The 26,374-nt window shown below is 45.9% G+C and overlaps 1 protein-coding gene across 1 annotated transcript in view; it reads left to right on the top strand.

The window, feature by feature from the left end:
• Positions 1 to 16,898, top strand: part of LOC106591758 (ephrin-B1) — a 167,515-nt gene extending 150,617 nt beyond the window's left edge. Inside the window, exons 3-5 of the mRNA XM_045717911.2 lie at positions 7,924 to 8,016; positions 12,135 to 12,269; positions 13,760 to 16,898. Of these exons, the coding sequence (XP_045573867.2) occupies positions 7,924 to 8,016; positions 12,135 to 12,269; positions 13,760 to 14,166 (635 nt within the window). The 3' untranslated portion in view covers positions 14,167 to 16,898. The remainder of the gene's footprint in view (positions 1 to 7,923; positions 8,017 to 12,134; positions 12,270 to 13,759) is intronic.
• The last annotated feature ends 9,476 nt before the right edge of the window (positions 16,899 to 26,374 follow it).

The raw sequence follows: 26,374 nt of genomic DNA, 5'->3' as shown, positions 1-26,374 counted from the left end.
CTCTCTCTCTATCTCTCCCCCTCTCTCTCTCTCTATCTCTCCCCCTCTATCTCTATCTCTCCCTCTCTCTATCTCTCCCCCTCTCTCTCTCTATCTCTCCCCCCTCTCTCTATCTCTATCTCTCCACCTCTCTCTCGCTCTCTCCTTCAGCCTGATTATTCAGGCTGCTTTGAGCTCCATCTTCAAAGAGCTCATTTTAGTCTAACCTTGCCCTGGGAAGTTAAACCCCAGAGAAAGAGGAGAAATCGGATGGAAAAAGGAGACGATTATGTGAAGAGCGTTGGTAGTCTGGAGGTTTCAGGGTTGGGGAGCTCAGCGAAGTCTACTCCCATTATGTGACGTCTGAATATAGATTGTGCCCTGGTCATCATCATTTGTTTATGAAGCAAGATGTGTCTGTGATCATTCAGAAACTCACAATTATTGATCAAGTATTTTAAACTTGGAATATATTGTTGCTCCTTTCTATGTTTTACTCTGTAATAATCACTTATCTTTATTGCATGGGAAACATATGTTTACATTGCCAAAGCAAGTCAAATGGATAAACAAAATGGATAAAAATATTACACTCACAAAAGTTCCAAAAGAATAAAGACATTTCAAATGTCATATTATGTGCAAATAGTTAAAGTACAAATGGGAAAATAAATAAATATGGGTTGTATTTGCAATTATGTTTGTTCTTCACTGGTTGTCCTTTTCCTGTGGCAACAGGTTCACAAATCTTGCTGCTGTGGTGGCACACTGGCATTTCACCCAATAGATATGGGAGTTTATCAAAATTTGATTTGTTTTCGAATTCTTTGTGGGTCTGTGTAATCTGAGTGAAAAATGTGTCTCTAATATGGTCATACATTTGGCAGGAGGTTAGGAAGTGCTGCTCAGTTTCCACCTCATTTTGTGGGCAGTGTACAGAGCTGCCTTCGGCTGCCTTTCTCAATAGCAAGGCTATGCTCACTGAGTTCTGTACATAGTCAAAGCTTTCCTTAATTTTGGGTCAGTCACAGTGGTCAGGTATTCTGCCACTGTGCACTCTCTGTTTAGGGCCAAATTGCATTCTAGTTTGCTTTGTTCTTTTGTTAATTCTTTCCAATGTGTCAAGTAATTATCTTTTTGTTTTCTCATGATTTGGTTGGGTCTAATTGTGTTGCTGTCCTGGGGCTCTGTGGGGTCTGTTTGTGTTTGTGAAGAGAGCCCCAGGACCAGCTTGCTTAACCCTTGTGTTGTCTTAAGGGTAAAAAAAATACCCGCCACTATGTTTAACAGCAGAACCCCCTAAATGATATTTTTTCCACTTCAAATTTGACGACTTTTCCTAGAGTGGCCCCAAAATTAGAAAAAGTGAAACATCGCCTTTGTTCATATTTCCATGCAAGCTGTACACCACCAGGGTACAAAGATTGTCTTAGGGTCATTTTTGACCAGGCAGTTATAAAATAATTTACACACCACAAAAACCAATAAGACACACACACACAATGAGAAATTGAGATTATGTGTGCTAGTGATTGAACTCAGCCAGCAGCTCCTGAAGAGGAAGATCACCATGGTTGGCACAGTTAGAAAGAACAAGCCTGAGCTCCCCCCTGCACTCCTCGCAACAAGGGGGAGAGAGGCCTTCTCATCAAAGTTTGCCTTCACCCCCACCACCACTCTAGTTTCTTACCTCCCAAAGAGGAACAAGAATGTGGTCCTCCTGAGCACACTGCACAAAACGGCTGAGATCAGAGATCGTGAGGACAGGAAGCCAGCCATCATCCTGGACTACAACCACAACAAAGGAGGTGTGGACAACCTGGACAAGGTGATTGGAACATACAGTTGCAGGAGGATAACTGCCCGCTGGCCCCTCGTCATCATCCATAACATCATTGATGTGTCCTCATACAATGGCTTTGTGATATGGAACAAGATCGACACTACTTGGATGCCTGATAAGTGGAACAAGAGGAGGGTGTTCCTGGAGCAGCTGGGAAAGGCACTTGTAACCCCACACATTCAAAGAAGGGAGAGCCTCCCCCGCACAACAGCCTCTGCAGCGCTTGTGAAAGCTGTTCAGGGGGCTGAATCTTGTCCTGATCCACCTGAGGCTGCAGCTGGGGCAGGCAAGAGGAGGATATTCCTATTCTGCCCTCCAAAGAAGGACTGTAAAACAAATACTATGTGCTGCACATGTGATAAATACATCTGCAATGTCCATGCACACACACTTTCATACTGTCCTACATGTGTTAATTGGAGTTGATTGATCACGTTTTTGTTTTGTATCTATTATCTTATTTTATTGTTATTTATGGTTGTTGTTTATACACTCTGTGGGTGGGGGCCAGGGTTAAGAAAATGGGAGAAGACTAGTATTTTGTAGTTGAATTCCTCATTGTACAGTACAGTCGTGGCCAAAAGTTTTGAGAATGACACAAATATTAATTTTCACAAAGTCTGCTGCCTCAGTTTGTATGATGGCGATTTGCATATACTCCAGAGTGTTATGAAGAGTAATCAGATGAATTGCAATTAATTGCAAAGTCCCTCTTTTCCATGCAAATGAACTGAATCCCCCCAAAAACATTTCCACTGCATTTCAGCCCTGCCACAAAAGGACTAGCTGACATCATGTCAGTGATTCTCTCGTTAACACAGGTGTGAGTGTTGACAAGGACAAGGCTGGAGATCACTCTGTCATGCTGATTGAGTTCGAGTAACAGACTGGAAGCTTCAAAAGGAGGGTGGTGCTTGGAATCATTGTTCTTCCTCTGTCAACCATGGTTACCTGCAAGGAAACACGTGCCATCATCATTGCTTTGCACAAAAAGGGCTTCACAGGCTTCACATTGCTGCCAGTAAGATTGCACCTAAATCAAACATTTATCGGATCATCAAGAACTTCAAGGAGAGCGGTTCAATTGCTGTGAAGAAGGCTTCAGGGCACCCAAGAAAGTCCAGCAAGCACCAGGATCATCTCCTAAAGTTGATTCAGCTGCGGGATCGGGGCAGCACCAGTACAGAGCTTGCTCAGGAATGGCGGAAGGCAGGTGTGAGTGCATCTGCACGCACAGTGAGGCAAAGACTTTTGGAGGATGTCCTGGTGTCAAGAAGGGCAGCAAAGAAGCCACCTCTCTCCAGGAAAAACATCAGGGACAGACTGATATTCTGCAAAGGGTACAGGGATTGGACTGCTGAGGACTGGGGTAAAGTCATTTTCTCTGATGAATCCCCTTTCCGAATGTTTGGGACATCCGGAAAAAAGCTTGTCCGGAGAAGACAAGGTGAGCGCTACCAACAGTTCTGTGTCATGCCAACAGTAAAGCATCCTGAGACCATTCATCTGTGGGGTTGCTTCTCAGCCAAGGGAGGGGGCTCACTCACAATTTTGCCTAAGAACACAGCCATGAATAAAGAATGGTACCAACACATCCTCCGTGAGCAACTTCTCCCAACCATCCAGGAACAGTTTGGTGATGAACAAAGCCTTTTCCAGCATGATGGAGCACCTTGCCATAAGGCAAAAGTGATAACTAAGTGGCTCGGGGAACAAAACATCGATATTTTGGGTCCATGGCCAGGAAACTCCCCAGACCTTAATCCCATTGAGAACTTGTGGTCAATCCTCAAGAGGCGGGTGGACAAACAAAAACCCACAAATTCTGATGGGCTGCCATCAGTTATGTGGCCCAGAAGTTAATTGACAGCATGCCAGGGCGGATTGCAAAGGTCTTGAAAAAGAAGGGTCAATACTGCAAATATTGACTCTTTGCATCAACTTCATGTAATTGTCAATAAAAGCCTTTGACACTTATGAAATGCTTTTAATTATACTTCCATAGTAACATCTGACAAAAATATCTAAAAATATCTAAAGACACTGAAGCAGCAAACTTTGTGAAAATTAATATTTGTCATTCTCAAAACTTTTGGCCATGACTGTATATAAGAATATATCACTATGTTGCCAAAAATGTTCAAGACTGTTATTGTTTCCCTTCAATAAAATGCATTCAAAAATACTTTCTGCACATTTCTGCTACCTTCTTAGGCTATACAAGTGCTATCTCTTGCAAAAAAATGTTTTTACACCTATGCAGTACCTTTAGCAATAATAACAATAATAATAAACCTCTACTTCAGTAAAGAAAACAATTATGACAGGTGTGTTGTAATAAAAACGAGTGGTGTCCACTGATTAAATGCATTCTTTCTGCATTGTGAAGAGGAAAATCCCAGATATTCACTAAATTTGTGATGAATGACAGATTGTTTCTTCATGCAAAATAGATTTGGGGTTGAAATTCAATTAAGCTGCTTTATTTTAGGGGTTTAGTGAAGGCAGGTCATTTTTTACCCTTAGGACAAGGGGAGTATACAGAATGTTAAGACTACACAAGGGTTAAGTGTCAGCATTCATTCTGAATGGTTAAGGTAAGTGTTAAGGTTTGGGATGGGTTTAAACAAAATATAAAAAAATTGCTGTCTAACATTGGGATTGACCACACAACAAAGGTTCAAATCAAATCAAATGTATTTATATAGCCCTTCTTAAGTCAGCTGATATATCAAAGTGCTGTACAGAAACCACGCCTAAAACCCCAAGCAGCAAGCAATGCAGGTGTAGAATCACGGTGGCTAGGAAAAACTCCCTAGAAAGGACAAAACCTAGGAAGAAACCTAGAGAGGAACCAGGCTATGAGGGGTGGCCAGTCCTCTTCTGGCTGTGCCGGCTGGAGATTATAACAGAACATGGCCAAGATGTTCAAATGTTCATAAATGACCAGCATGGTCAAATAATAGTAATCACAGTGAACAGGTCAGGGTTCCATAGCCACAGGCAGAACAGTTGAAACTGGAGCAGCAGCACGGCCAGTTGGACTGGGGACAACAAGGAGTCATCATGCCAGGTAGTCCTGAGGCATGGTCCTAGGGCTCAGGTCCTCCGAGAGAGAGAAAGAAAGAAAGAATTAGAGAGAGCATACTTAAATTCACACAGGACACCAGATAAGACAGGAGAAATACTCCAGATATAGCAGACTGACCCTTGCCCCGACACATAAACTACTGCAGCATAAATACTGGAGGCTAAGACAGGAGGGGTCAGGAGACACTGTGGCCCCATCCAATGATACCCCTGGACAGGGCCAAACAGGCAGGATATAACCCCACCTACTTTGCCAAAGCACAGCCACACTTCTAGAGGGATATCTTCAACCACCAACTTACCATCCTGAGACAAGGCCGAGTATAGCCCACAAAGATCTCCCCCACGGCACAACCCAAGGGGGGGGGGGTCCAACCCAGACAGGAAGACCAGGTTAAGGGACTCTTCTCCAGGTTAATCTCTCTGTAGGTGATGGCTTTGTTATGGAAGGTTTGGGAATCACTTCCTTTTCAGGTGGTTGTAGAATCTTTTCTGGATTTTGATAATTAGCGGGTTTTGGCCTACTTCTGCTCTGCATGCATTATTTGGTGTTTTACATTGTACACAGAGGATATTTTTGCAGAATTCTGCATGCAGAGTCTCAATTTGGTGTTTTTTCCATTTTGTGAAAATCTTGGTTGGTGAGCTCACAAGCATAAAGGTTAATTGTTTTCTATAACTGATTCAAGTATTTTTAGCCAGATCCTATTTGGTATGTCAAATGTTTAGTTCCTTTTGATGGCATAGAAGGCCCTTTTGCCTTGTCTCTCAGATCGTTCACAGCTTTGTGGAAGTCACCTGTGGCGCTGAAGTTTAGGCCGAGCTATGTATCATTTTTTTGTGTGCTCTAGGGCAACGATGTCTAGATGGAATTTGTATTTGTGGTCCTGGCAACTGGACCTTTTTTGGAACACCATTATTATTTTCTTACTGAGATTTACTGTGAGGGCCCAGGTCTGACAGAATCTGTGCAGAAGATCTTGGTGCTGCTGTAGGCCCTCCTTGGTTGGGGACAGAAGCACCAGATCATCAGCAAACAGTAGACATTTAACTTCAGATTCTAGTAGGGTGAGGCCTGTTTTAGTGTCCTCGCCAATTTCTTGATATACATGTTGAAGATCGTGGGGCTTAAGATGCATCCCTGTCTCACACGACGGCCCTGTGTAAAGAAATGTGTATTTTTTGCTAAATTTAACTGTATGCTTGTTGTTTGTGTACATGGAATTTACGATGTATGTTTTTTCCCCACCACTTTTCATCAATTTGTATAGCAGACCCTCATGCCAAATTGAGTCAAAAAATGTTTTAAAGTCAACAAAGCATGAGAAGACTTTGCCTTTGTTTTGGTTTGTTTGTTTGTCAATTAGGGTGTGCAGGGTGAATATGTGGTCTGTCGTACAGTAATTTGGAAAAAAGTCAATTTGACAGCTCAGTACATTGTTTTCACTGAGGAAATGTACACGTCTGCTGTTAATATTAATGCAGAGGATTTTCCCAAGGTTGCTATTGACGCATATCCCACGGTAGTTATTGGGGTCAAACTTGTCTCCACTTTTGTGGATTGAGGTTATAAGTCCTTAGTTCCAAATATTGGAAAAGATGCCAGAGCTGAGGATGATGTTAAAGAGTTAAAGTTTAGCCAATTGGAATTTGTGGTCTGTATATTTTATAATTTCATTTAGGATACCATCAACCCCACAGTCCTTTTTGTGTTGGAAGGTTTGTACTTTGTCCTGTAGTTGATTCAATGTAATTGGAGAATCCAGTGGGTTCTGGTTGTCTTTAATAGATGATTATAAGATTTCTAATTGATCATGTATATGTTTTTGCTGTTTGTTCTTTTGTTATAGAAATATTGGAGAAGTCCACACATCTCTGTTTTGGATAGATAACTCTTTGTGTGGTTGTTAGTGTGTTCCAATTTTCCCAGAAGTGGTTCGATTCTATGGATTCTTCAATTACATTGAGCTGATTTCTGACGTGCTGTTCCTTCGTTTTCCGTAGTGTATTTCTGTATTGTTTTAGTGATTCACCATAGCGAAGGCTCAGGTTTTCTGGGTCTCTATGTTTTTGGTTGGATAGGTTTCTCAATTTCTTTCTTAGGTTTTTGCATTCTTCATCAAACCATTTGTCATTGTTGTTCATTTTCTTAGGTTGTCTGCAAATCTTTAGATTTGATAGGGAAGCTGAAAGTTCAAATATACTGTTTAGTCTTTCAACTGCCAAGTTAAACCTTCACTGTTACAGTGAAATGTTTTGTCCAGGAAGTTGTCTAAAAGGGATTGAATTTGTTGTTGCCTTATTGTTTTTTGGTAGGTTTCCACACTACTTTCTTTCCATCTACAGCATTTCTTAATATTGCGTAGTTCCTTTGGCTTTGATGCCTCATGATTGAGTATTTCTCTGTTCAAGTAGACTATGATTTTGCTGTGATCTGATAGGGGTGTTAGTGGACTGACTGTGAACGCTCTGAGTGTCTCTTGGGTTGAGGTCAGTGATAAAGTAACCTACAGTACTACTGCCAAGGGATGAGCTGTAGATGTACCTACCGTAGGAGTCTCCTCAAAGCCTACCATTGACTACCATTTACAGACCCAGCGTGCAACAGAGCTGCATGAGTTGTGACCCATTTTTATTGGTTGTTTTGTCATAGTTGTGTCTAGGGGGCATATTTGGGAGGGAATACTGTCACCTCCAGGTAGGTGTTTGTCCCCTGTGTGCTGAGAGTGTCAGGTTCTTGTCCAGTTCTGGCATTTAGGTCCCTACAGACTATGTCCCTGGTCCTGGAAATGGTTGATCTCCCGCTCTAGGATAGAGAAGCTGTCATTGTTAAAGTATGGGGAATCTATTGGGGGGGGGGGTATAGGTTGCACACATGGGGACATTTTTTTGTTGTTGAGATAATTTCCATATTAATTTCTTGCCAGATGTAAAATGTTCCTGTTTTGACTTCTCGCTCGCACTCTCTCTTTCTCTCTCTCGCTCTCCCTATCTCTCTTTCTCTCTTCCAGCCACGTCCAATGGTTCAGTCGAAGGCCTGGAGAACAGAGAGGGAGGAGTCTGTAAGACCAGGGCCATGAAAGTTGTCATGAAGGTCGGACAAGGTAAACAAAGAAACGCCTTCATTAATTGATATATCTGACAACAAACGGCACACGAATGTATTTCTCCATGTGTTGCACTCTAAACTCTCCTGTATGTGTACACATCAAACATTCTCCCTTCCTCAAAGTTTTATTTGCAGTACTGTAGACACTAACTGAGTGTAGGCCTGGCACACACCTTCAATGCAACGCAGTTCTTCACGTCTATGTAAAACCTCAGTGCCCTAACAGTGTGTATCAGTGTGTAACCTTGAGGATAACTGTATTGGTGTACATGGTCACAGTGACTTCACTGAATCCTCCATTCTGACACAGCACAGGCCTTAGCATCTTAGCATGCAAATACCATCATGAATTATTCATATAATCTCTCACTGTGAATATTTAAAACAGCACACAAACACACACACATGAACACACACACACACAACCTCCTGCTGGTGGTCTTTCGTATCGTCCGTCTTGCAAAGGAAGCTAAATGTCAGCATATTCAGAGTTGAAGTGGCTCCCTAGACGAGAGAGAACACTTTACTGCACGTGCTTAGTCCACCAAACGCCACTTCACTTTAGGATCAGCACTGAGCAAATCAGATTGTCTGTAGCCTCTCATAGACTATAACACATACAGTATATTATGAATCAGTCAAAACATAGCAAGGTAGCGCTGACTACTGCTGGAAACCGTCATTATTCTACTGCTGGAAACCGTAATTATGCTACTGCTGGAAACTGTAATTATACTACTGCTGGAAACCGTCATTATTCTACTGCTGGAAACCGTAATTATGCTACTGCTGGAAACCGTAATTACACTACTGCTGGAAACTGTAGTTACACTACTGCTGGAAACCGTAATTACACTACTGCTGGAAACTGTAATTACACTACTGCTGGAAACCGTAATTACACTACTGCTGGAAACTGTAATTATGCTACTGCTGGAAACTGTAATTACACTACTGCTGGAAACCGTAATTATGCTACTGCTGGAAACCGTAATTACACTACTGCTGGAAACCGTAATTATGCTACTGCTGGAAACCGTAATTATGCTACTGCTGGAAACCGTAATTACACTACTGCTGGAAACCGTAATTACACTACTGCTGGAAACCGTAATTACACTACTGCTGGAAACCGTAATTATGCTACTGCTGGAAACCGTAGTTACACTACTGCTGGAAACCGTAGTTACACTACTGCTGGAAACTGTAATTACACTACTGCTGGAAACCGTAGTTATGCTACTAGATGTAATTACACTACTGCTGGAAACCGTAATTACACTACTAGAGGTAATTACACTACTGCTGTAAACCATAGTTACACTACTGCTGGAAACCGTAATTACACTACTAGAGGTAATTACACTACTGCTGTAAACCATAGTTACACTACTGCTGGAAACCGTAATTACACTACTGCTGGAAACTGTAATTACACTACTGCTGGAAACTGTAATTATGCTACTGCTGGAAACTGTAATTACACTACTGCTGGAAACCGTAATTATGCTACTGCTGGAAACCGTAATTACACTACTGCTGGAAACCGTAATTATGCTACTGCTGGAAACCGTAATTATGCTACTGCTGGAAACCGTAATTACACTACTGCTGGAAACCGTAATTATGCTACTGCTGGAAACTGTAGTTACACTACTGCTGGAAACCGTAGTTACACTACTGCTGGAAACTGTAATTACACTACTGCTGGAAACCGTAGTTATGCTACTAGATGTAATTACACTACTGCTGGAAACCGTAATTACACTACTAGAGGTAATTACACTACTGCTGTAAACCATAGTTACACTACTGCTGGAAACTGTAGTTACACTACTGCTGGAAACCGTAGTTACACTACTGCTGGAAACCATAGTTACACTACTAGAGGTAATTACACTACTGCTGTAGACCATAGTTACACTACTAGAGGTAATTACACTACTGCTGTCAACCATAGTTACACTACTGCTGGAAACCGTAATTACACTACTAGAGGTAATTACACTACTGCTGTCAACCATAGTTACACTACTGCTGGAAACCATAGTTACACTACTGCTGGAAACCGTAATTACACTACTGCTGGAAACCATAGTTACACTACTGCTGGAAACCGTAGTTACACTACTGCTGGAAACCGTAATTACACTACTGCTGGAAACTGTAATTACACTACTGCTGGAAACCGTAATTACACTACTGCTGGAAACCGTAGTTACACTACTGCTGGAAACCGTAGTTACACTACTAGAGGTAATTACACTACTGATGGAAACCGTAGTTACACTACTGATGGAAACCGTAGTTACACTACTGCTGGAAACCATAGTTACACTACTGCTGGAAACCGTAATTATACTACTGCTATCAATATAAAGAGAATGGAGGAAAGGAAGAGGAGAAGAGGTGGAGGAAGAGAGAAGGGGAGGAGGTGGAGGAGAGAAGGGGATAAGGTGGAGGAGGAGAGAAGGGGTGGAAGAGGAGAGAAGTAAAGGTAGAGGAGGAGAGAAGGGGAGAAGGTGGAGGATTAGAGAAGGGGAGGAGAAGGAGAGGAAGGGAGAAGGTGGAGGAGGACAGAAGGGGAGGAGGTGGAGGAAGAGAGAAGGGGAGGAGGTGGAGGAGGGGACGAGGGGAGGAGAAGGAGAGAAGGGGAGGAGAAGGAGCGAAGGGAAGGCGGTAGAAAAGGAGACAAGGGGAGGAGGAGAGAAGGGGAGGAGGTGGAGGAAGAGAGAAGGGGAAAGGTGGAGGAGGAGAGAGAGAAGGGCAGAAGGTGGAGGAGTTGTTCCCTCTACAACAGTTAAAGATATAAACCATCTGTTCCCTCTACAACAGTTAGAGATATAAACCATCTGTTCCCTCTACAACAGTTAGAGATATAAACCATCTGTTCCCTCTACAACAGTTAGAGATATAAACCATCTGTTCCCTCTACAACAGTTAGAGATATAAACCATCTGTTCCCTCTACAACAGTTAGAGATATAAACCAACTGTTCCCTCTACAACAGTTAGAGATATAAACCATCTGTTCCCTCTACAACAGAGATATAAACCAACTGTTCCCTCTACAACAGTTAGAGATATAAACCAACTGTTCCCTCTACAACAGTTAGAGATATAAACCATCTGTTCCCTCTACAACAGTTAGAGATATAAACCATCTGTTCCCTCTACAACAGTTAGAGATATAAACCAGCTGTTCCCTCTACAACAGTTAGAGATATAAACCATCTGTTCCCTCTGCAACAGTTAGAGATATAAACCATCTGTTCCCTCTACAACAGTTAGAGATATAAACCATCTGTTCCCTCTGCAACAGTTAGAGATATAAACCAACTGTTCCCTCTACAACAGTTAAAGATATAAACCATCTGTTCCCTCTACAACAGTTAGAGATATAAACCATCTGTTCCCTCTACAACAGTTAGAGATATAAACCATCTGTTCCCTCTACAACAGTTAGAGATATAAACCATCTGTTCCCTCTGCAACAGTTAGAGATATAAACCATCTGTTCCCTCTACAACAGTTAGAGATATAAACCAGCTGTTCCCTCTACAACAGTTAGAGATATAAACCAACTCTTCCCTCTACAACAGTTAGAGATATAAACCATCTGTTCCCTCTACAACAGTTAGAGATATAAACCGATATAAACCTCAAACACCTCTCCTCTCCTCTCCTCTCCTCTCCTCTCCTCTCCTCTCCTCTCCTCTCCTCTCCTCTCCTCTCCTCTCCTCTCCTCTCCTCTCCCCACCTCTCCTCTCCTCTCCTCTCCTCTCCTCTCCTCTCCTCTCCTCTCCTCTCCTCTCCTCTCCTCTCCTCTCCTCTCCTCTCCTCTACTCAGCAGTAATGTTAAAACCAGAAGTATAAATAAGACATATTATGGCCTTTTACAGATATGAATAATGAATAACAATAAAAATCTAGTATATAATTTTCTTAACCTCATTCTGCCATGTCAGTGTGTTCTGTCCCCTAGACTGCTGAGTGGGTGTCTGTGTTCACGCTTCTGTGCATATGTGTGTGCGCGCTTGTGCGTGTACGTGCATGTGTGTCTCTGTGTATCACTATCATACAGAGATATTTAACACGGTGTCCTATGTTTCAGACCCCAACACTGTTCTACCAGACTCTGTATTACCAGAGGACCCAGAGAGAGAGAAGGACAACGGTCTGGGAGGAGACTTCAGTCCTAGCCCTGAGGACAAGCTGCTGCCTGGAGCAGGAGAGCGAGGCAACACTGGTGAGATAACAACCCTAACCCCATTAGAACCTGACGGAATCCAGCTGAACCTTACAGAACAAATAGAACCTAAAGAATATAGAACCCATGAAAAGTGTGGGGTGCGGGTCATGGACAGGGAGAGAGAAGGTAGAGAGAGAAGGAGAGAGAGAAGTATGGACAGGGAGAAAGTGAGAGAGATTTCTGGCAGCAGCTGCTGATATACATGGGAAACAGATTTGATTCTGCTCCGATTTCAGTCATTTGACGAGCTAGTCACTCTTTTTTTCCAGTAACCCTCCTTCCCTCCACCCTCTTCCCCGTCACCACCCCACCCCCCTCTCACCCCCTCTCACCCCCCTACACAAAGAAATGAAACAAAGTCAGATGTGCATATCTTCCCTGGCCTGTTCTCTACCCTGGCCTCTCCCCTGGCCTGTCCCCTGGCCTGTCTCCTGGCCTGTCTCCTGGCCTCTCCCCTGGCCTATACCCTGGCCTGTTCCCTGGCCCATTCCCTGGCCTGTTCCCTGGCCTGTCCCCTGGCCTGTCCCCTGGCCTCTGCCCTGGATTATCCCCTGGCCCGTTCCCTGGCCCTCCCCCTGGCCTGCTCCCTGGTTTATCCCCTGGCCTGTTCCCTGGCCTGTTCCCTGGCCCATCCCCTGGCCTGTCCCCTGGCCTATCCCCTGGCCTGTTCCCTGGCCTAATCCCTGGCCTGTTCCCTGGCCTCTCCCCTGGCCTTTACCCTGGCTCCTACCCTGGCCCCTCCCCTGGATTATCCCCTGACCTGTTCCCTGGATTATCCCCTGACCTGTTCCCTGGAGTTTCCCCTGGCCTTTCCCCTGGCCCCTACCCTGGCCCCTCCCCTGGATTATCCCCTGGCCTGTTCCCTGGAGTCTCCCCTGGCCTTTCCCCTGGATTATCCCCTGACCTGTTCCCTGGAGTCTCCCCTGACCTGTTCCCTGGAGTCTCCCCTGGCCTTTCCCCTGGATTATCCCCTGACCTGTTCCCTGGAGTCTCCCCTGGCCTTGCCCCTGGATTATCCACTGGCCTTTCCCCTGGATTTCCCCTGGCCCATTCCCTGGCCTCTCCCCTGGCCTCTCCCCTGACCTCTCCCTTGACCTCTCCCCTGGCCTCTCCCCTGGCCTATCCCATGGCCTATCCCATGGCCTCTACCCGAAACACCTTTCTGTAGACTTGGCTATTGCCTCGCCTGTATCAGTCCTATTAATCTGAATGATGTTGGCTGTTAACCACAGATTACATTACAGGGACATCTTGATTAAACTAATTCAATTAGATGACATCAATAGCGCTTGTCAATCACCCTAAAGAAATATGAAGAATTCATCGTAATTTCGTTAAGCTATAAAAGAATAATCATATACATTTCTGTATCTGAATGCACAATGGGTCGCATTGTACAAACTCACTCTTTCTTTCTCTCCTCCCTCCCTCCCTCTTTCTCTATCTCTCCCCCCTCTCTCTCTTCCCCTCCCTCCTCCCTCCTTCAGACTCTATAAACCAGGACAACAGGTCAGGAGGCTCCAGCAGCAGTGATGGCATCCTTGGGTCAAAGGTCGCTGTGTTCTCAGCCATCGGAGCCGGCTGTATCATCTTTCTCCTCCTCATCCTCTTCCTCGTCATCCTGCTCATCAAGATGAGGAAGAGATCCCGGAAGCCCTCTCACGCCCAGCCCCACCCCTCCGCCCTGTCACTCAGCACGCTGTCCAATCAGAACAAGCTGCCTGGCAGCGGGGGCACAGCCGGGACGGAACCCAGTGACATCATCATCCCGCTGCGGACAGAGAATAACTACTGCCCTCACTATGAGAAAGTGAGCGGTGACTACGGACACCCTGTTTATATCGTACAGGAGATGCCTCCGCAGAGCCCAGCAAACATTTATTACAAAGTCTGAGAGAGGAGGAAAGGAGAGAACATTTATTACAGGGTCTGAGAGAGGAGGAGAGGAGAGAACATTTATTACAAGGTCTGAGAGAGGAGGAGAGGAGAGAACATTTATTACAAGATCTGAGAGAGGAGGAGAGGATAGAACATTTATTACAAGGTCTGAGAGAGGAGGAGAGGAGAGAACATTTATTACAAGATCTGAGAGAGGAGGAGAGGAGAGAACATTTATTACAAGATCTGAGAGAGGAGGAGAGGAGAGAACATTTATTACAAGGTCTGAGAGAGGAGGAGAGGAGAGAACATTTATTACAAGGTCTGAGAGAGGAGGAGAGGAGAGAACATGTATTACAAGATCTGAGGAGGAGAGGAGAGAACATTTATTACAAGTTCTGAGAGAGGAGGAGAGGAGAGAACATTTATTACAAGGTCTGAGAGAGGAGGAGAGGAGAGAACATTTATTACAAGGTCTGAGAGAGGAGGAGAGGAGAGAACATTTATTACAAGATCTGAGAGAGGAGGAGAGGAGAGAACATTTATTACAAGATCTGAGAGAGGAGGAGAGGAGAGAACATTTATTACAAGATCTGAGAGAGGAGGAGAGGAGAGAACATTTATTACAAGGTCTGAGAGAGGAGGAGAGGAGAGAACATTTATTACAAGGTCTGAGAGAGGAGGAGAGGAGAGAACATTTATTACAAGATCTGAGAGAGGAGGAGAGGAGAGAACATTTATTACAAGGTCTGAGAGAGGAGGAGAGGAGAGAACATTTATTACAAGATCTGAGGAGGAGAGGAGAGAACATTTATTACAAGTTCTGAGAGAGGAGGAGAGGAGAGAACATTTATTACAAGGTCTGAGAGAGGAGGAGAGGAGAGAACATTTATTACAAGGTCTGAGAGAGGAGGAGCACCTAAATGTCCTCTAAAGGAGAAAAGCATATGAACATCTACATTGTCTTAGAGGACAGGAGCGATTGAACATCCACTTCAGTGTGAGTTGAAGAGAGAAAGACAGGAGCGATTGAACATCCACTACAGTGTGAGTTGAAGAGAGAAGGACAGGAGCGATTGAACATCCACTACAGTGTGAGTTGAAGATAGAAGGACAGGAGCGATTGAACATCCACTACAGTGTGAGTTGAAGAGAGAAGGACAGGAGCGATTGAACATCCACTACAGTGTGAGTTGAAGAGAGAAGGACAGGAGCGATTGAACATCCACTACAGTGTGAGTTGAAGAGAGAAGGACAGGAGAGATTGATCATCCACTACAGTTTGAGTTGAAGAGAGAAGGACAGGAGCGATTGATTACTCTACCAGTGGACTAATGTTTTATTTTAACCTGGGGACTTGGCTTTTAACAAGCCCATGTTTTTCTACTACCTTCTGACCTAAGGAGAAGACACCTGACAGTGGACTATGGACTGATCGAGAAAAACTGAACTGACAGAAACTGTCCAATACATCTCGTATTGTTGTTTGGCTCTGTAGTGGGATGTTTTACCCTCTATCATCCTGTCCTCTATCCTCCTGTCCTCTAACCTCCTGTCCTCTATCCTCCTGTCCTCTATCCTCCTGTCCTCTATCCTCCTGTCCTCTAACCTCCTGTCCTCTAACCTCCTGTCCTCTACCCTCCTGTCCTCTAACCTCCTGTCCTCTATCCTCCTGTCCTCTATCCTCCTGTCCTCTATTCTCCTATCCTCTATCCTCCTGTCCTCTAACCTCCTGTCCTCTATCCTCCTGTTCTCTATCCTCCTGTCCTCTATTCTCCTGTCCTCTACGCTCCTGTCTTCTATTCTCCTGTCCTCTATTCTCCTGTCCTCTCCTCCTGTCCTCTAACCTCCTGTCCTCTAACCTCCTGTCTTCTATTCTCCTGTCCTCTATTCTCCGGCCCCCTACCCTCCTGTCCTCTCCTCCTGTCCTCTATTCTCCTGTTCTCTAACCTCCTGTCCTCTATTCTCCTGTTCTCTAACCTCCTGTCCTCTATTCTCCTGTCCTCTCCTCCTGTCCTCTAACCTCCTGTCCTCTAACCTCCTGTCCTCTCCTCTAACCTCCTGTCCTCTATCCTACTGTCCTCTCCTCCTGTCCTCTAACCTCCTGTCCTCTATTCTCCTGTCCTCTCCTCCTGTCCTCTAACCTCCTGTCCTCTCCTCTAACCTCCTGTCCTCTATCCTACTGTCCTCTCCTCTTGTCCTCTATTCTCCTGTCATCTATTCTCCTGTCATCTATTCTCCTGTCCTCTCCTCCTGTCCTCTCCTCCTTTCCTCTGTCCTCCTGTCCTCTAACCTCCTGTCCTCTCCTCCTGTCCTCTCCTCCTGTCCTCTCCTCCTTTCCTCTGTCCTCTTTTACTCTAACCTCCTGTCCTCACCTCCTGTCCTCTCCTCCTGTCCTTACCACGTGACATCACACCCCCCACACCACCCAACCTCTCTTGAACAACGTCACTGGGGTTTAAGGTCACACCCTTCTTAACTGACCACACCTTTCTTAACTGACCACACCTTTCTTAACTGACCACACCCTTCTGTTGTTGTGTGGTTGTGATGCTTGTGCTCTGGGTTTAGTATCTTCCACTACACTACTATCACTACACAGCACAGTTTAGTAGTTACTAGACCAACACACCACTCTTCAGTAGTCAACTCAAGCGCCAGAGTGTGTGTGTGTGTGTGTGTGTGTGTGTGTGTGTGTGTGTGTGTGTGTGTGTGTGTGTGTGTGTGTGTGTGTGTGTGTGTGTGTGTGTGTGTGTGTGTGTGTGTGTGTGTGTGTGTGTGTGTGTGTGTGTGTGTGTGTGTGTGTGTGTGTGTGTGTGTGTGTGTGTGTGTGTGTGTGTGTGTGTGTGTGTGTGTGTCAGAGAAGGCTGGTGTGAGTAGCTATAGGAGGATGGTTTCATTGTAATGGCTGGAAAGGAATAGATGGAACAGAATCAAACACATCAAACATATGGAAACCACGTTTGACTACGTTCCATTGATTCCATTCCAGCCATTACAATGAGCCCATCCTCCTATAGCTACTCACACCAGCCTCCACTGGTGTGTGTGTTTGTGTGTCAGTCAGGCCTCTGCTGGGGATCCAGATAGCTCAGGTACCAGAGAGTGTGTTCCTCTCTCCCTTCACACCTCTACTGTCTCTCCCTCACACCCCTACTGTCTCTCCCTCACACCCCTACTGTCTCTCCCCTCACACCTCTACTGTCTCTCCCTCACACCTCTACTGTCTCTCCCTTCACACCTCTACTGTCTCTCCCTCACACCCCTACTGTCTCTCCCCTCACACCTCTACTGTCTCTCCCTCACACCTCTACTGTCTCTCCCCTCACACCTCTACTGTCTCTCCCCTCAAACCTCTACTGTCTCTCCCCTCACACCTCTACTGTCTCTCCCCTCACACCTCTACTGTCTCTCCCCTCACACCCCTACTGTCTCTCCCCTCACACCCCTACTGTCTCTCCCCTCACACCTCTACTGTCTCTCCCCTCACACCCCTACTGTCTCTCCCCTCAAACCTCTACTGTCTCTCCCTCACACCTCTACTGTCTCTCCCCTCACACCTCTACTGTCTCTCCCTCACACCTCTACTGTCTCTCCCCTCAAACCTCTACTGTCTCTCCCTCACACCTCTACTGTCTCTCCCCTCACACCTCTACTGTCTCTCCCTCACACCTCTACTGTCTCTCCCCTCAAACCTCTACTGTCTCTCCCCTCACACCTCTACTGTATTTCCCCTCACACCTCTACTGTCTCTCCCCTCACACCCCTACTGTCTCTCCCCTCACACCCCTACTGTCTCTCCCCTCACACCTCTACTGTCTCTCCCCTCAAACCTCTACTGTCTCTCCCCTCACCCCTCTACTGTCTCTCCCCTCACACCTCTACTGTCTCTCCCCTCACACCTCTACTGTCTCTCCCCTCACACCTCTACTGTCTCTCTCCTCAAACCTCTGCTGTCTCCCCTCACACCTCTACTGTCTCTCCCTCACACCTCTACTGTCTCTCCCCTCACACCTCTACTGTCTCTCCCCTCACACCTCTACTGTCTCTCCCTTCACACCTCTACTGTCTCTCCCCTCACACCCCTACTGTCTCTCCCCTCACACCTCTACTGTCTCTCCCCTCACACCTCTACTGTCTCTCCCTCACACCCCTACTGTCTCTCCCCTCAAACCTCTACTGTCTCTCCCCTCACACCTCTACTGTCTCTCCCTCACACCTCTACTGTCTCTCCCCTCACACCTCTACTGTCTCTCCCCTCACACCCCTACTGTCTCTCCCCTCAAACCTCTACTGTCTCTCCCCTCACACCTCTACTGTCTCTCCCCTCACACCTCTACTGTCTCTCCCCTCACACCCCTACTGTCTCTCCCCTCACACCTCTACTGTCTCTCCCCTCACACCCCTACTGTCTCTCCCTCACACCTCTACTGTCTCTCCCCTCACACCTCTACTGTCTCTCCCTCACACCTCTACTGTCTCTCTCCCTCACACCTCTACTGTCTCTCCCCTCACACCCCTACTGTCTCTCCCCTCACCCCTCTACTGTCTCTCCCTCACACCTCTACTGTCTCTCCCCTCACACCTCTACTGTCTCTACTGTCTCTCCCCTCACACCCCTACTGTCTCTCCCCTCACCCCTCTACTGTCTCTCCCTCACACCTCTACTGTCTCTCCCTCACACCTCTACTGTCTCTCCCTCACACCTCTACTGTCTCTCCCCTCACACCTCTACTGTCTCTCCCCTCACACCCCTACTGTCTCTCCCCTCACCCCTCTACTGTCTCTCCCTCACACCTCTACTGTCTCTCTCCTCAAACCTCTGCTGTCTCCCCTCACACCTCTACTGTCTCTCCCTCACACCTCTACTGTATCTCCCCTCACAGCTAAGATTTCACTGTTTCCTCCACTCTTTCACCAACACCATCACCCTCTCATTTTCCCATGGAGATTACCTGGGTCTGCACTGTTTATGGACAGGCCCTGCATCTGTTTCTCTGTGTGTGTGTCTGTGTGTGTGTCTGTGTGTGTGTCTGTGTGTGTGTGTGTGTGTGTGTGTGTGTGTGTGTGTGTGTGTGTGTGTGTGTGTGTGTGTGTGTGTGTGTGTGTGTGTGTGTGTGTGTGTGTGTGTGTGTGTGATTTTCCACCAGCCTGATAGGATGTTAGCCATGCTCCAGGTATTTATGACCTTTTTTTAGGGATGTGTGTGACTGAGACTGTCTGTTGGAGTGTGTGGGGGCGGAGCTTTGTTAAAAGAGATAGTCATGTGACTAACGGAAGAGAAGTCAGTAGGATGGAACTAAAGGAGAAAGATGAGTGGGGACCACATTGCTGAATGGATGCTGCAGGCCTGTTGAGTTGTTGTCCAGTGTGTGTGTTTCAACAGGCCTGTGGAGGGTTGGCCAGTGTGTGTGAATGACTCAGTAGCACTCACACAGCATGACTAATCAACAGGCCAACACACACATGGGCACCCACGTACGCACAAGCCATGAAGAGAATAACAGAGGACAGCTCAAGGATGAGGGTGGAGGAGAGAACAGGAGGAAGAGAGGAGAGGAGAGGAGAGGAGGAGAGGAGAGTAGAGTAGAGTAGAGGAGAGGAGGAGAGGAGAGGAGAGGAGAGGAGAGGAGAGGAGAGGAGAGGAGAGGAGAGGAGAGGAGAGGAGAGGAGAGGAGAGGAGAGGAGAGGAGAGGAGAGGAGAGGAGAGGACAGGCATGGTATTGGTTATCCTTTTATCCTCCTCTTCTAGTTGTGCTCCAGTAAAAATGAAGTGCTGAATATTCCTAAATTCTATTACTCAAGGTGTTCACACTGATGAAACCACAGCCAGATAAAAGAGATAGAGAGTTGATGCATAGAGAGAGAGAGCAAGAGAGAGAGAGAAAGAAAGATAGAGGGCAGGAGAAAGACAGAAATAGAGAGGGAGGGAGGGAGGGAGGGAGGGAGGGAGGGAGGGAGGGAGGGAGGGAGGGAGGGAGGGAGAGAGGGAGCGAGGGAGGGAGAGATGGAGGGAGAAAGGGAGAAAAAGAGAGTGGAAGGAAGAAACAGAGAGAGAGAGAGAGAGAGAGAGGGAGGTTGGTAGGTAGTAAAAGGGAGTATATTCCAAACTCAAGGTGTTCAGTCACAGGAAATTCCAGGTTCAGCTATCGCACAGAACAGTCAGGATTAACTTCAACGCCTGTGTGTGCGTGTGTCTGCGGTCTGCATTGGGCGAAGTAGTCCCATAGCGTAGAGAATGCTTGGAAATTGACAAACAGATGAATCATGCACTCTGTCTGCCAAATACCAACTAGTAGTACTTCAGTCAGAATAGACTGAGTTGAGACAGATAGTGAGGAGAATCCTGAGTGTCTGTGAGTTAGCAGTCGTGTTTGGAGTGGCAGGGATTAGCATGATGGCACAAACAGACTTTTAGTTATGTTCTACCTCATCACAGTGTCACCACCACAAACCATTTCTCCATTCTGTTCTTCTTCATTGGTGTGATCTGTTAGTGTTCTAAATGATCTGGCCAAAAATGAAGCAAACATGTAAATAATGTGGTTAGTCATTTCACCCGAGCACTGCTCTCCTAAAACATTTGACTCCATTTTTGTAATGGAGAATGTTTTGTAAATTAGTTGTCTTTTTAAAAACGTGTGTTTTGTATGAATCCTTGCGTTTTGTCAATGTTCTTTTTAAATGTTCTTTTTTTTTATTTGAGTAAAACAACAGACGTCCAGTTCAGGTCACATGGTCTGGTCATCTGAAGTGTCCAGTACTGGAACACATCAGCCCTCTCTTATTTCATTGACCAATCCCAGATAGACCCCTAGCCCTAACCCCTATACCCTACACCCTACACACTTCCCCTAGACAGACACTCCGTACACAGATCTGAACTGAAAGGGTGTCACAGAGACAGTTAGCATTATGGCAACAGTTCCAGCTAGCCTATCAAAAGACAAGATGGCGCTACAGGGTTTAACATACTGCTAATCCAATGCTTTCAGATCTAACGTTCACACGGGCTAGGGATCTAACGTTCACACGGGCTAGGGATCTAACGTTCACACGGGCTTAACGTTCACACGGGCTAGGGATATAACGTTCACACGGGCTAGGGATCTAACGTTCACACGGGCTAGGGATCTAACGTTCACACGGGCTAGTGATCTAACGTTCACACGGGCTAGGGATTTAACGTTCACACGGGCTAGGGATCTAACGTTCACACGGGCTTAACGTTCACACGGGCTAGGGATCTAACGTTCACACGGGCTAGGGATCTAACGTTCACACGGGCTAGGGATCTACCGTTCACACGGGCTAGGGATCTACCGTTCACACGGGCTAGGGATCTAACGTTCACACGGGCTAGGGATCTACCGTTCACACGGGCTAGGGATCTACCGTTCACACGGGCTAGGGATCTAACGTTCACACGGGCTAGGGATCTACCGTTCACACGGGCTAGGGATCTACCGTTCACACGGGCTAGGGATCTAATGTTCACACGGGCTAGGGATTTAACGTTCACACGGGCTAGGGATCTACCGTTCACACGGGCTAGGGATCTAACGTTCACACGGGCTAGGGATCTACCGTTCACACGTGCTTAACGTTCACACGGGCTAGGGATCTAACGTTCACACACACGGGCTAGGGATCTAACGTTCACACGGGCTAGCGATCTAACGTTCACACGGGCTAGCGATCTAACGTTCACACGGGCTAGGGATCTACCGTTCACACACACGGGCTAGGGATCTACCGTTCACACGGGCTAGGGATCTAACGTTCACACGGGCTAGCGATCTAACGTTCACACGGGCTAGGGATCTACCGTTCACACGGGCTAGGGATCTAACGTTCACACGGGCTAGCGATCTAACGTTCACACGGGCTAGGGATCTACCGTTCACACGGGCTAGGGATCTAACGTTCACACGGGCTAGGGATCTAACGTTCACACGGGCTAGGGATCTACCGTTCACACGGGCTAGGGATCTAACGTTCACACGGGCTAGGGATCTACCATTCACACGGGCTAGGGATCTACTTGCATTTGGGCGCATTTATTAACAGCAGGTTTCAGAGTCATGTTCCTCATCAGCATTTAACAGAACCGAGAGATTCTCGCTGCACAGAAAACTTGCTGCACAGTAAACAGTCAGTGAAGTAGAGCGGAGCCCACAGCTTTGATATGGATAGTAATTAAGACAGTGAATGGATGTGGCTATAATAATAACTGAGAGGGTGAATGGATGTGGCTCAATACACAGTGCCTTGCAAAAGTATTCATCCCCCTTGGCATTTTTCCTATTTTGTTGCATTACAACCTGTAATTGAAATGGATTTTAATTTGGATTTCATGTAATGGAAATACACAAAACAGTCCAAATTGGTGAAGTGAAATGAAAAAATAACTTAAAAAAAAAAGGGTGCGTGTTTATGTATTCACCCCCTTTGCTATGAAGCCCCTAAATAAGATCTGGTGCAACCAATTACCTTCAGAAGTCACACAATCAGCTAAATAAAGTCCAACTGTGTGCAATCTAAGTGTCACATGATCTGTCACATGATCTCAGAAAATATACATCTGTTCTGAAAGGCCCCAGAGTCTGTAACACCACTAAGCAAGGGGCACCACCAAGCAAGTGGCACCATGAAGACCAAGGAGCTCTCCAAACAGGTCAGGGACAAAGTTGTGGAGAAGTACAGATCAGGGCTGGGTTATAAAAAAATATCCGAAACTTTGAACATCCCACAGAGCACCATTAAATCATTATTAAAAAAAGAAAAGAATATGGCACCACAACAAACCTGCCAAAGAGAGGGCCACCCACCAAAACTCACAGACTAGGCAAGGAGGGCATTAATCAGAGAGGCAACATAGAAACCAAAGATAACCCTGAAGGAGCTGCAAAGATCTACAGTGGAGATGGAGGATCTGTCCATAAGACCACTTTATGCTGTACACTTCACAGAGCTGGGCTTTACAGAAGAGTGGCAAGAAAAAAGCCATTGCTGAAAGTGTTCACCAAAGAGCATGTGGGAGACTCCCCAAACATATGGAAGAAGGTACTCTAGTCAGATTAGACTGAAATTTAGCTTTTTGGTCATCAAGATGAACGCTATGTCTGGCACAAACCCAACACCTCTCATCACCCCGAGAACACCATCCTCACAGAGAAGCATGGTGGTGGCAGCATCATGCTGTGGGGATGTTTTTCATCGGCAGGGACTGGGAAACTGGTCAGAATTGAATGAATGATGGTTGGCGCTAAATACAGGGAAATTCTTCAGGGAAACCTGTTTCAGTCTTCCAGAGATTTGAGACTGGGACAAAGGTTCACCTTCCAGCAGGACAATGATCCTAAGCATACTGCTAAAGCCACACTCAAGTGGTTTATGGGCAAACATTTAAATGTCTTGGAATGGCCTAGTCAAAGCCCAGACCTCAATCCAATTGAGAATCTCTGGTATGACTTAAAGATTGCTGTACACCAGGGGAACCCATCCAACTTGAAGGAGCTGGAGCAGTTTTGCCTTGAGGAATGGGCAAATATCCCAGTGGCTCGATGTGCCAAGCTTATAGAGACATACCCCAAGAGACTTGCAGCTGTAATTGCTGCAAAAGGTGGCTCTACAAAGTATTGACTTTTGGGGGGTGAATAGTTATGCACGCTCTCGTTTTCTGTTGTTTTGTCATATTTCTTGCTTGTTTCACAATAAAAATATTTTGCATCTTCAAAGTGATAGGCATGTTGTGTAAATCAAATGATACCCCCCCAAAAAATCAATTTTAATTCCATGTTGTAAGGCAACAATATAAACAGCAAAAAAAGAAACATCCCATTTTCAGGACCCTGTCTTACAAAGATAATTCGCAAAAATCCAAATAACTTCACAGATTTTCGTTGTAAAGGGTTTAAACACTGTTTCCCATGCTTGTTTAATAAACCATAAACAATTAATGAACATGCACCTGTGGAATGGTTGTTAAGACACTAACAGCTTACAGACGGTAGGCAATTAAGGTCACAGTTATGAAAACTTAGGACACTAAAGAGGCCTTTCTACTGACTCTGAAAACCACCAAAAGAAAGATGCCCAGGGTCCCTGCTCATCTGCGTGCCTTAGGCATGCTGCAAGGAGGCATGAGGACTGCAGATGTGGCCAGGGCAATAAATTGCAATGTCCGTACTGTGAGACAGCTAAGACAGCGCTACAGAGAGACAGGACGGACAGCTGATCATCCTCGCAGTGGCAGACCACGTGTAACAACACCTGCACAGAATCAGTACATCCGAACATCAAACGAGTGGGACAGGTACAGGATGGCAACAACAACTGCCCGAGTTACACCAGGAACGCACAATCCCTCCATCAGTGCTCAGACTGTCCACAATAGGCTGAGAGAGGCTGGACTGAGGGCTTGTAGGCATATTGTAAGGCAGGTCCTCACCAGACATCCCCGGCAACAACATCGCCTATGGGCACAAACCCACCGTCGCTGGACCTAACAGGACTGGCAAAAAGTGCTCTTCACTGACGAGTCGCAGTTTTGACTCACCAGGGATGATGGTCGGATTTGCGTTTATCGTCAAAGGAATGAGCGTTACACCAAGGCCTGTACTCTGAAGCGGGATCGATTTGGAGGTGTAGGGTCCGTCATGGTCTGGGGCGTTGTGTCACAGCATCATTGGACTGAGCTTGTTGTCATTGCAGGCAATCTCTAACACAGTGCGTTACAGGGAAGACATCCTCCTCCCTCATGTGGTACCCTTCCTGCAGGCTCATCCTGACATGACCCTCCAGCATGACAATGCCACCAGCCATACTGCTCGTGGGCTAGGGCCATTCCCCCCAGAAATGTCTGGGAACTTGCAGGTGCCTTGGTGGAAGAGTGGGGTAACATCTCACAGCAAGAACTGGCAAATCTGGTGCAGTCAATGAGGAGGAGATGCACTGCAGTACTTAATTCAGCTGGTGTTCACACCAGATACTGACGCTTACTTTTGATTTTGACCCCCCTTTGTTCAGGAACACATTATTCCATTTATGTTAGTCACATGTCTGTGGAACTTGTTCAGTTTATGTCTCAGTTGTTGAATCTTGTTATGTTCATACAAATATTAAGTTAAGTTTGCTGAAAATAAACACAGTTGACAGTGAGAGGACGTTTCTTTTTTTGCTGAGTTTAGGAAGAAATGCCAAGTACTTTCGCAAGCCACTGTAAACCCAGTCACTGTCAGCCATGTCTCTTAGTTATTGTGGAGACTATGATGTTCCACTATCTCAGTGAATTCCCTAGATTTCCTCCCTCCCTCCCTCCCTCCCTCCCTCCCTCCCTCCCTCCCTCCCTCCCTGTAGAGTTCACATTAGACTATTGTTTTGTCACATTCAGAGTAGCACTGATTTCTACTCTTGTTTAAGCCACAGTGTTATGTTCACTGTACATGTTGTTAACCTGTTGACTTGGTTTCCCTCATAACTGTATGGTTATTTATGCCATTCACTTTGCTGCATTCCAGAGTATTCCCATTACCACCAGCTACCATGGTAAAGGTCCACCAGTTTGGAAATCGCATATTGATAAATATTTTTTTCCCCTTGGAAAATGTTTGTGGGATTGTAGTTTTTCAATAGAATAGTCACCCCATCTCCTCTCTCAGTGCACTCGCTGACATGTTCTACGCCAGTCACACACACACACCCTGGGGTGAGTGGTGAACAGATGGGTCTGATCTGACACATTAGTCAGATTTGAGACAAACTCAAGCTTCACACACACACTTCATAAATACATATTTTTGAGGAGGGCCAGTCTGATACGCCTCTCTGCATAGTAAGTCATCTACATATCAACCCTCTCTGCCCCTCTGTCCTCCACAATTACATTATTCCACAGTTTAACCAATCGGATTGGTTGCACTCTGCATTTCCACTGTTTGGTCTGAAATGACAGCCTGTGTTCTCCGCTGGTGAAGGACAGATTCCAGGCGCAGTGTCTGTCTGTCTGTCTGTCTGTCTGTCTGTCTGTCTGTCTGTCTGTCTGTCTGTCTGTCTGTCTGTCTGTCTGTCTGTCTGTCTGTCTGTCTGTCTGTCTGTCTGTGTCTGTGTGTCTGTGTCTGTGTCTGTGTGTTTTTGTGTGTGGGTCTGTGAAAGCAGAGATAGCATGAAATGTTATTAAAGTGATTGGGTCTTTTCTACTCACAATACGTCCAGGCGCCGTC

The sequence above is a fragment of the Salmo salar genome, chromosome 05 (genome assembly GCF_965601325.2).
Source record: "Salmo salar chromosome 05, fSalSal1, whole genome shotgun sequence".
NCBI classification, from domain to species: Eukaryota; Metazoa; Chordata; class Actinopteri; order Salmoniformes; family Salmonidae; genus Salmo; species Salmo salar.
Note: the sequence above shows the minus strand (reverse complement) of the source record. Positions and strands in the feature narration are given on the sequence as shown.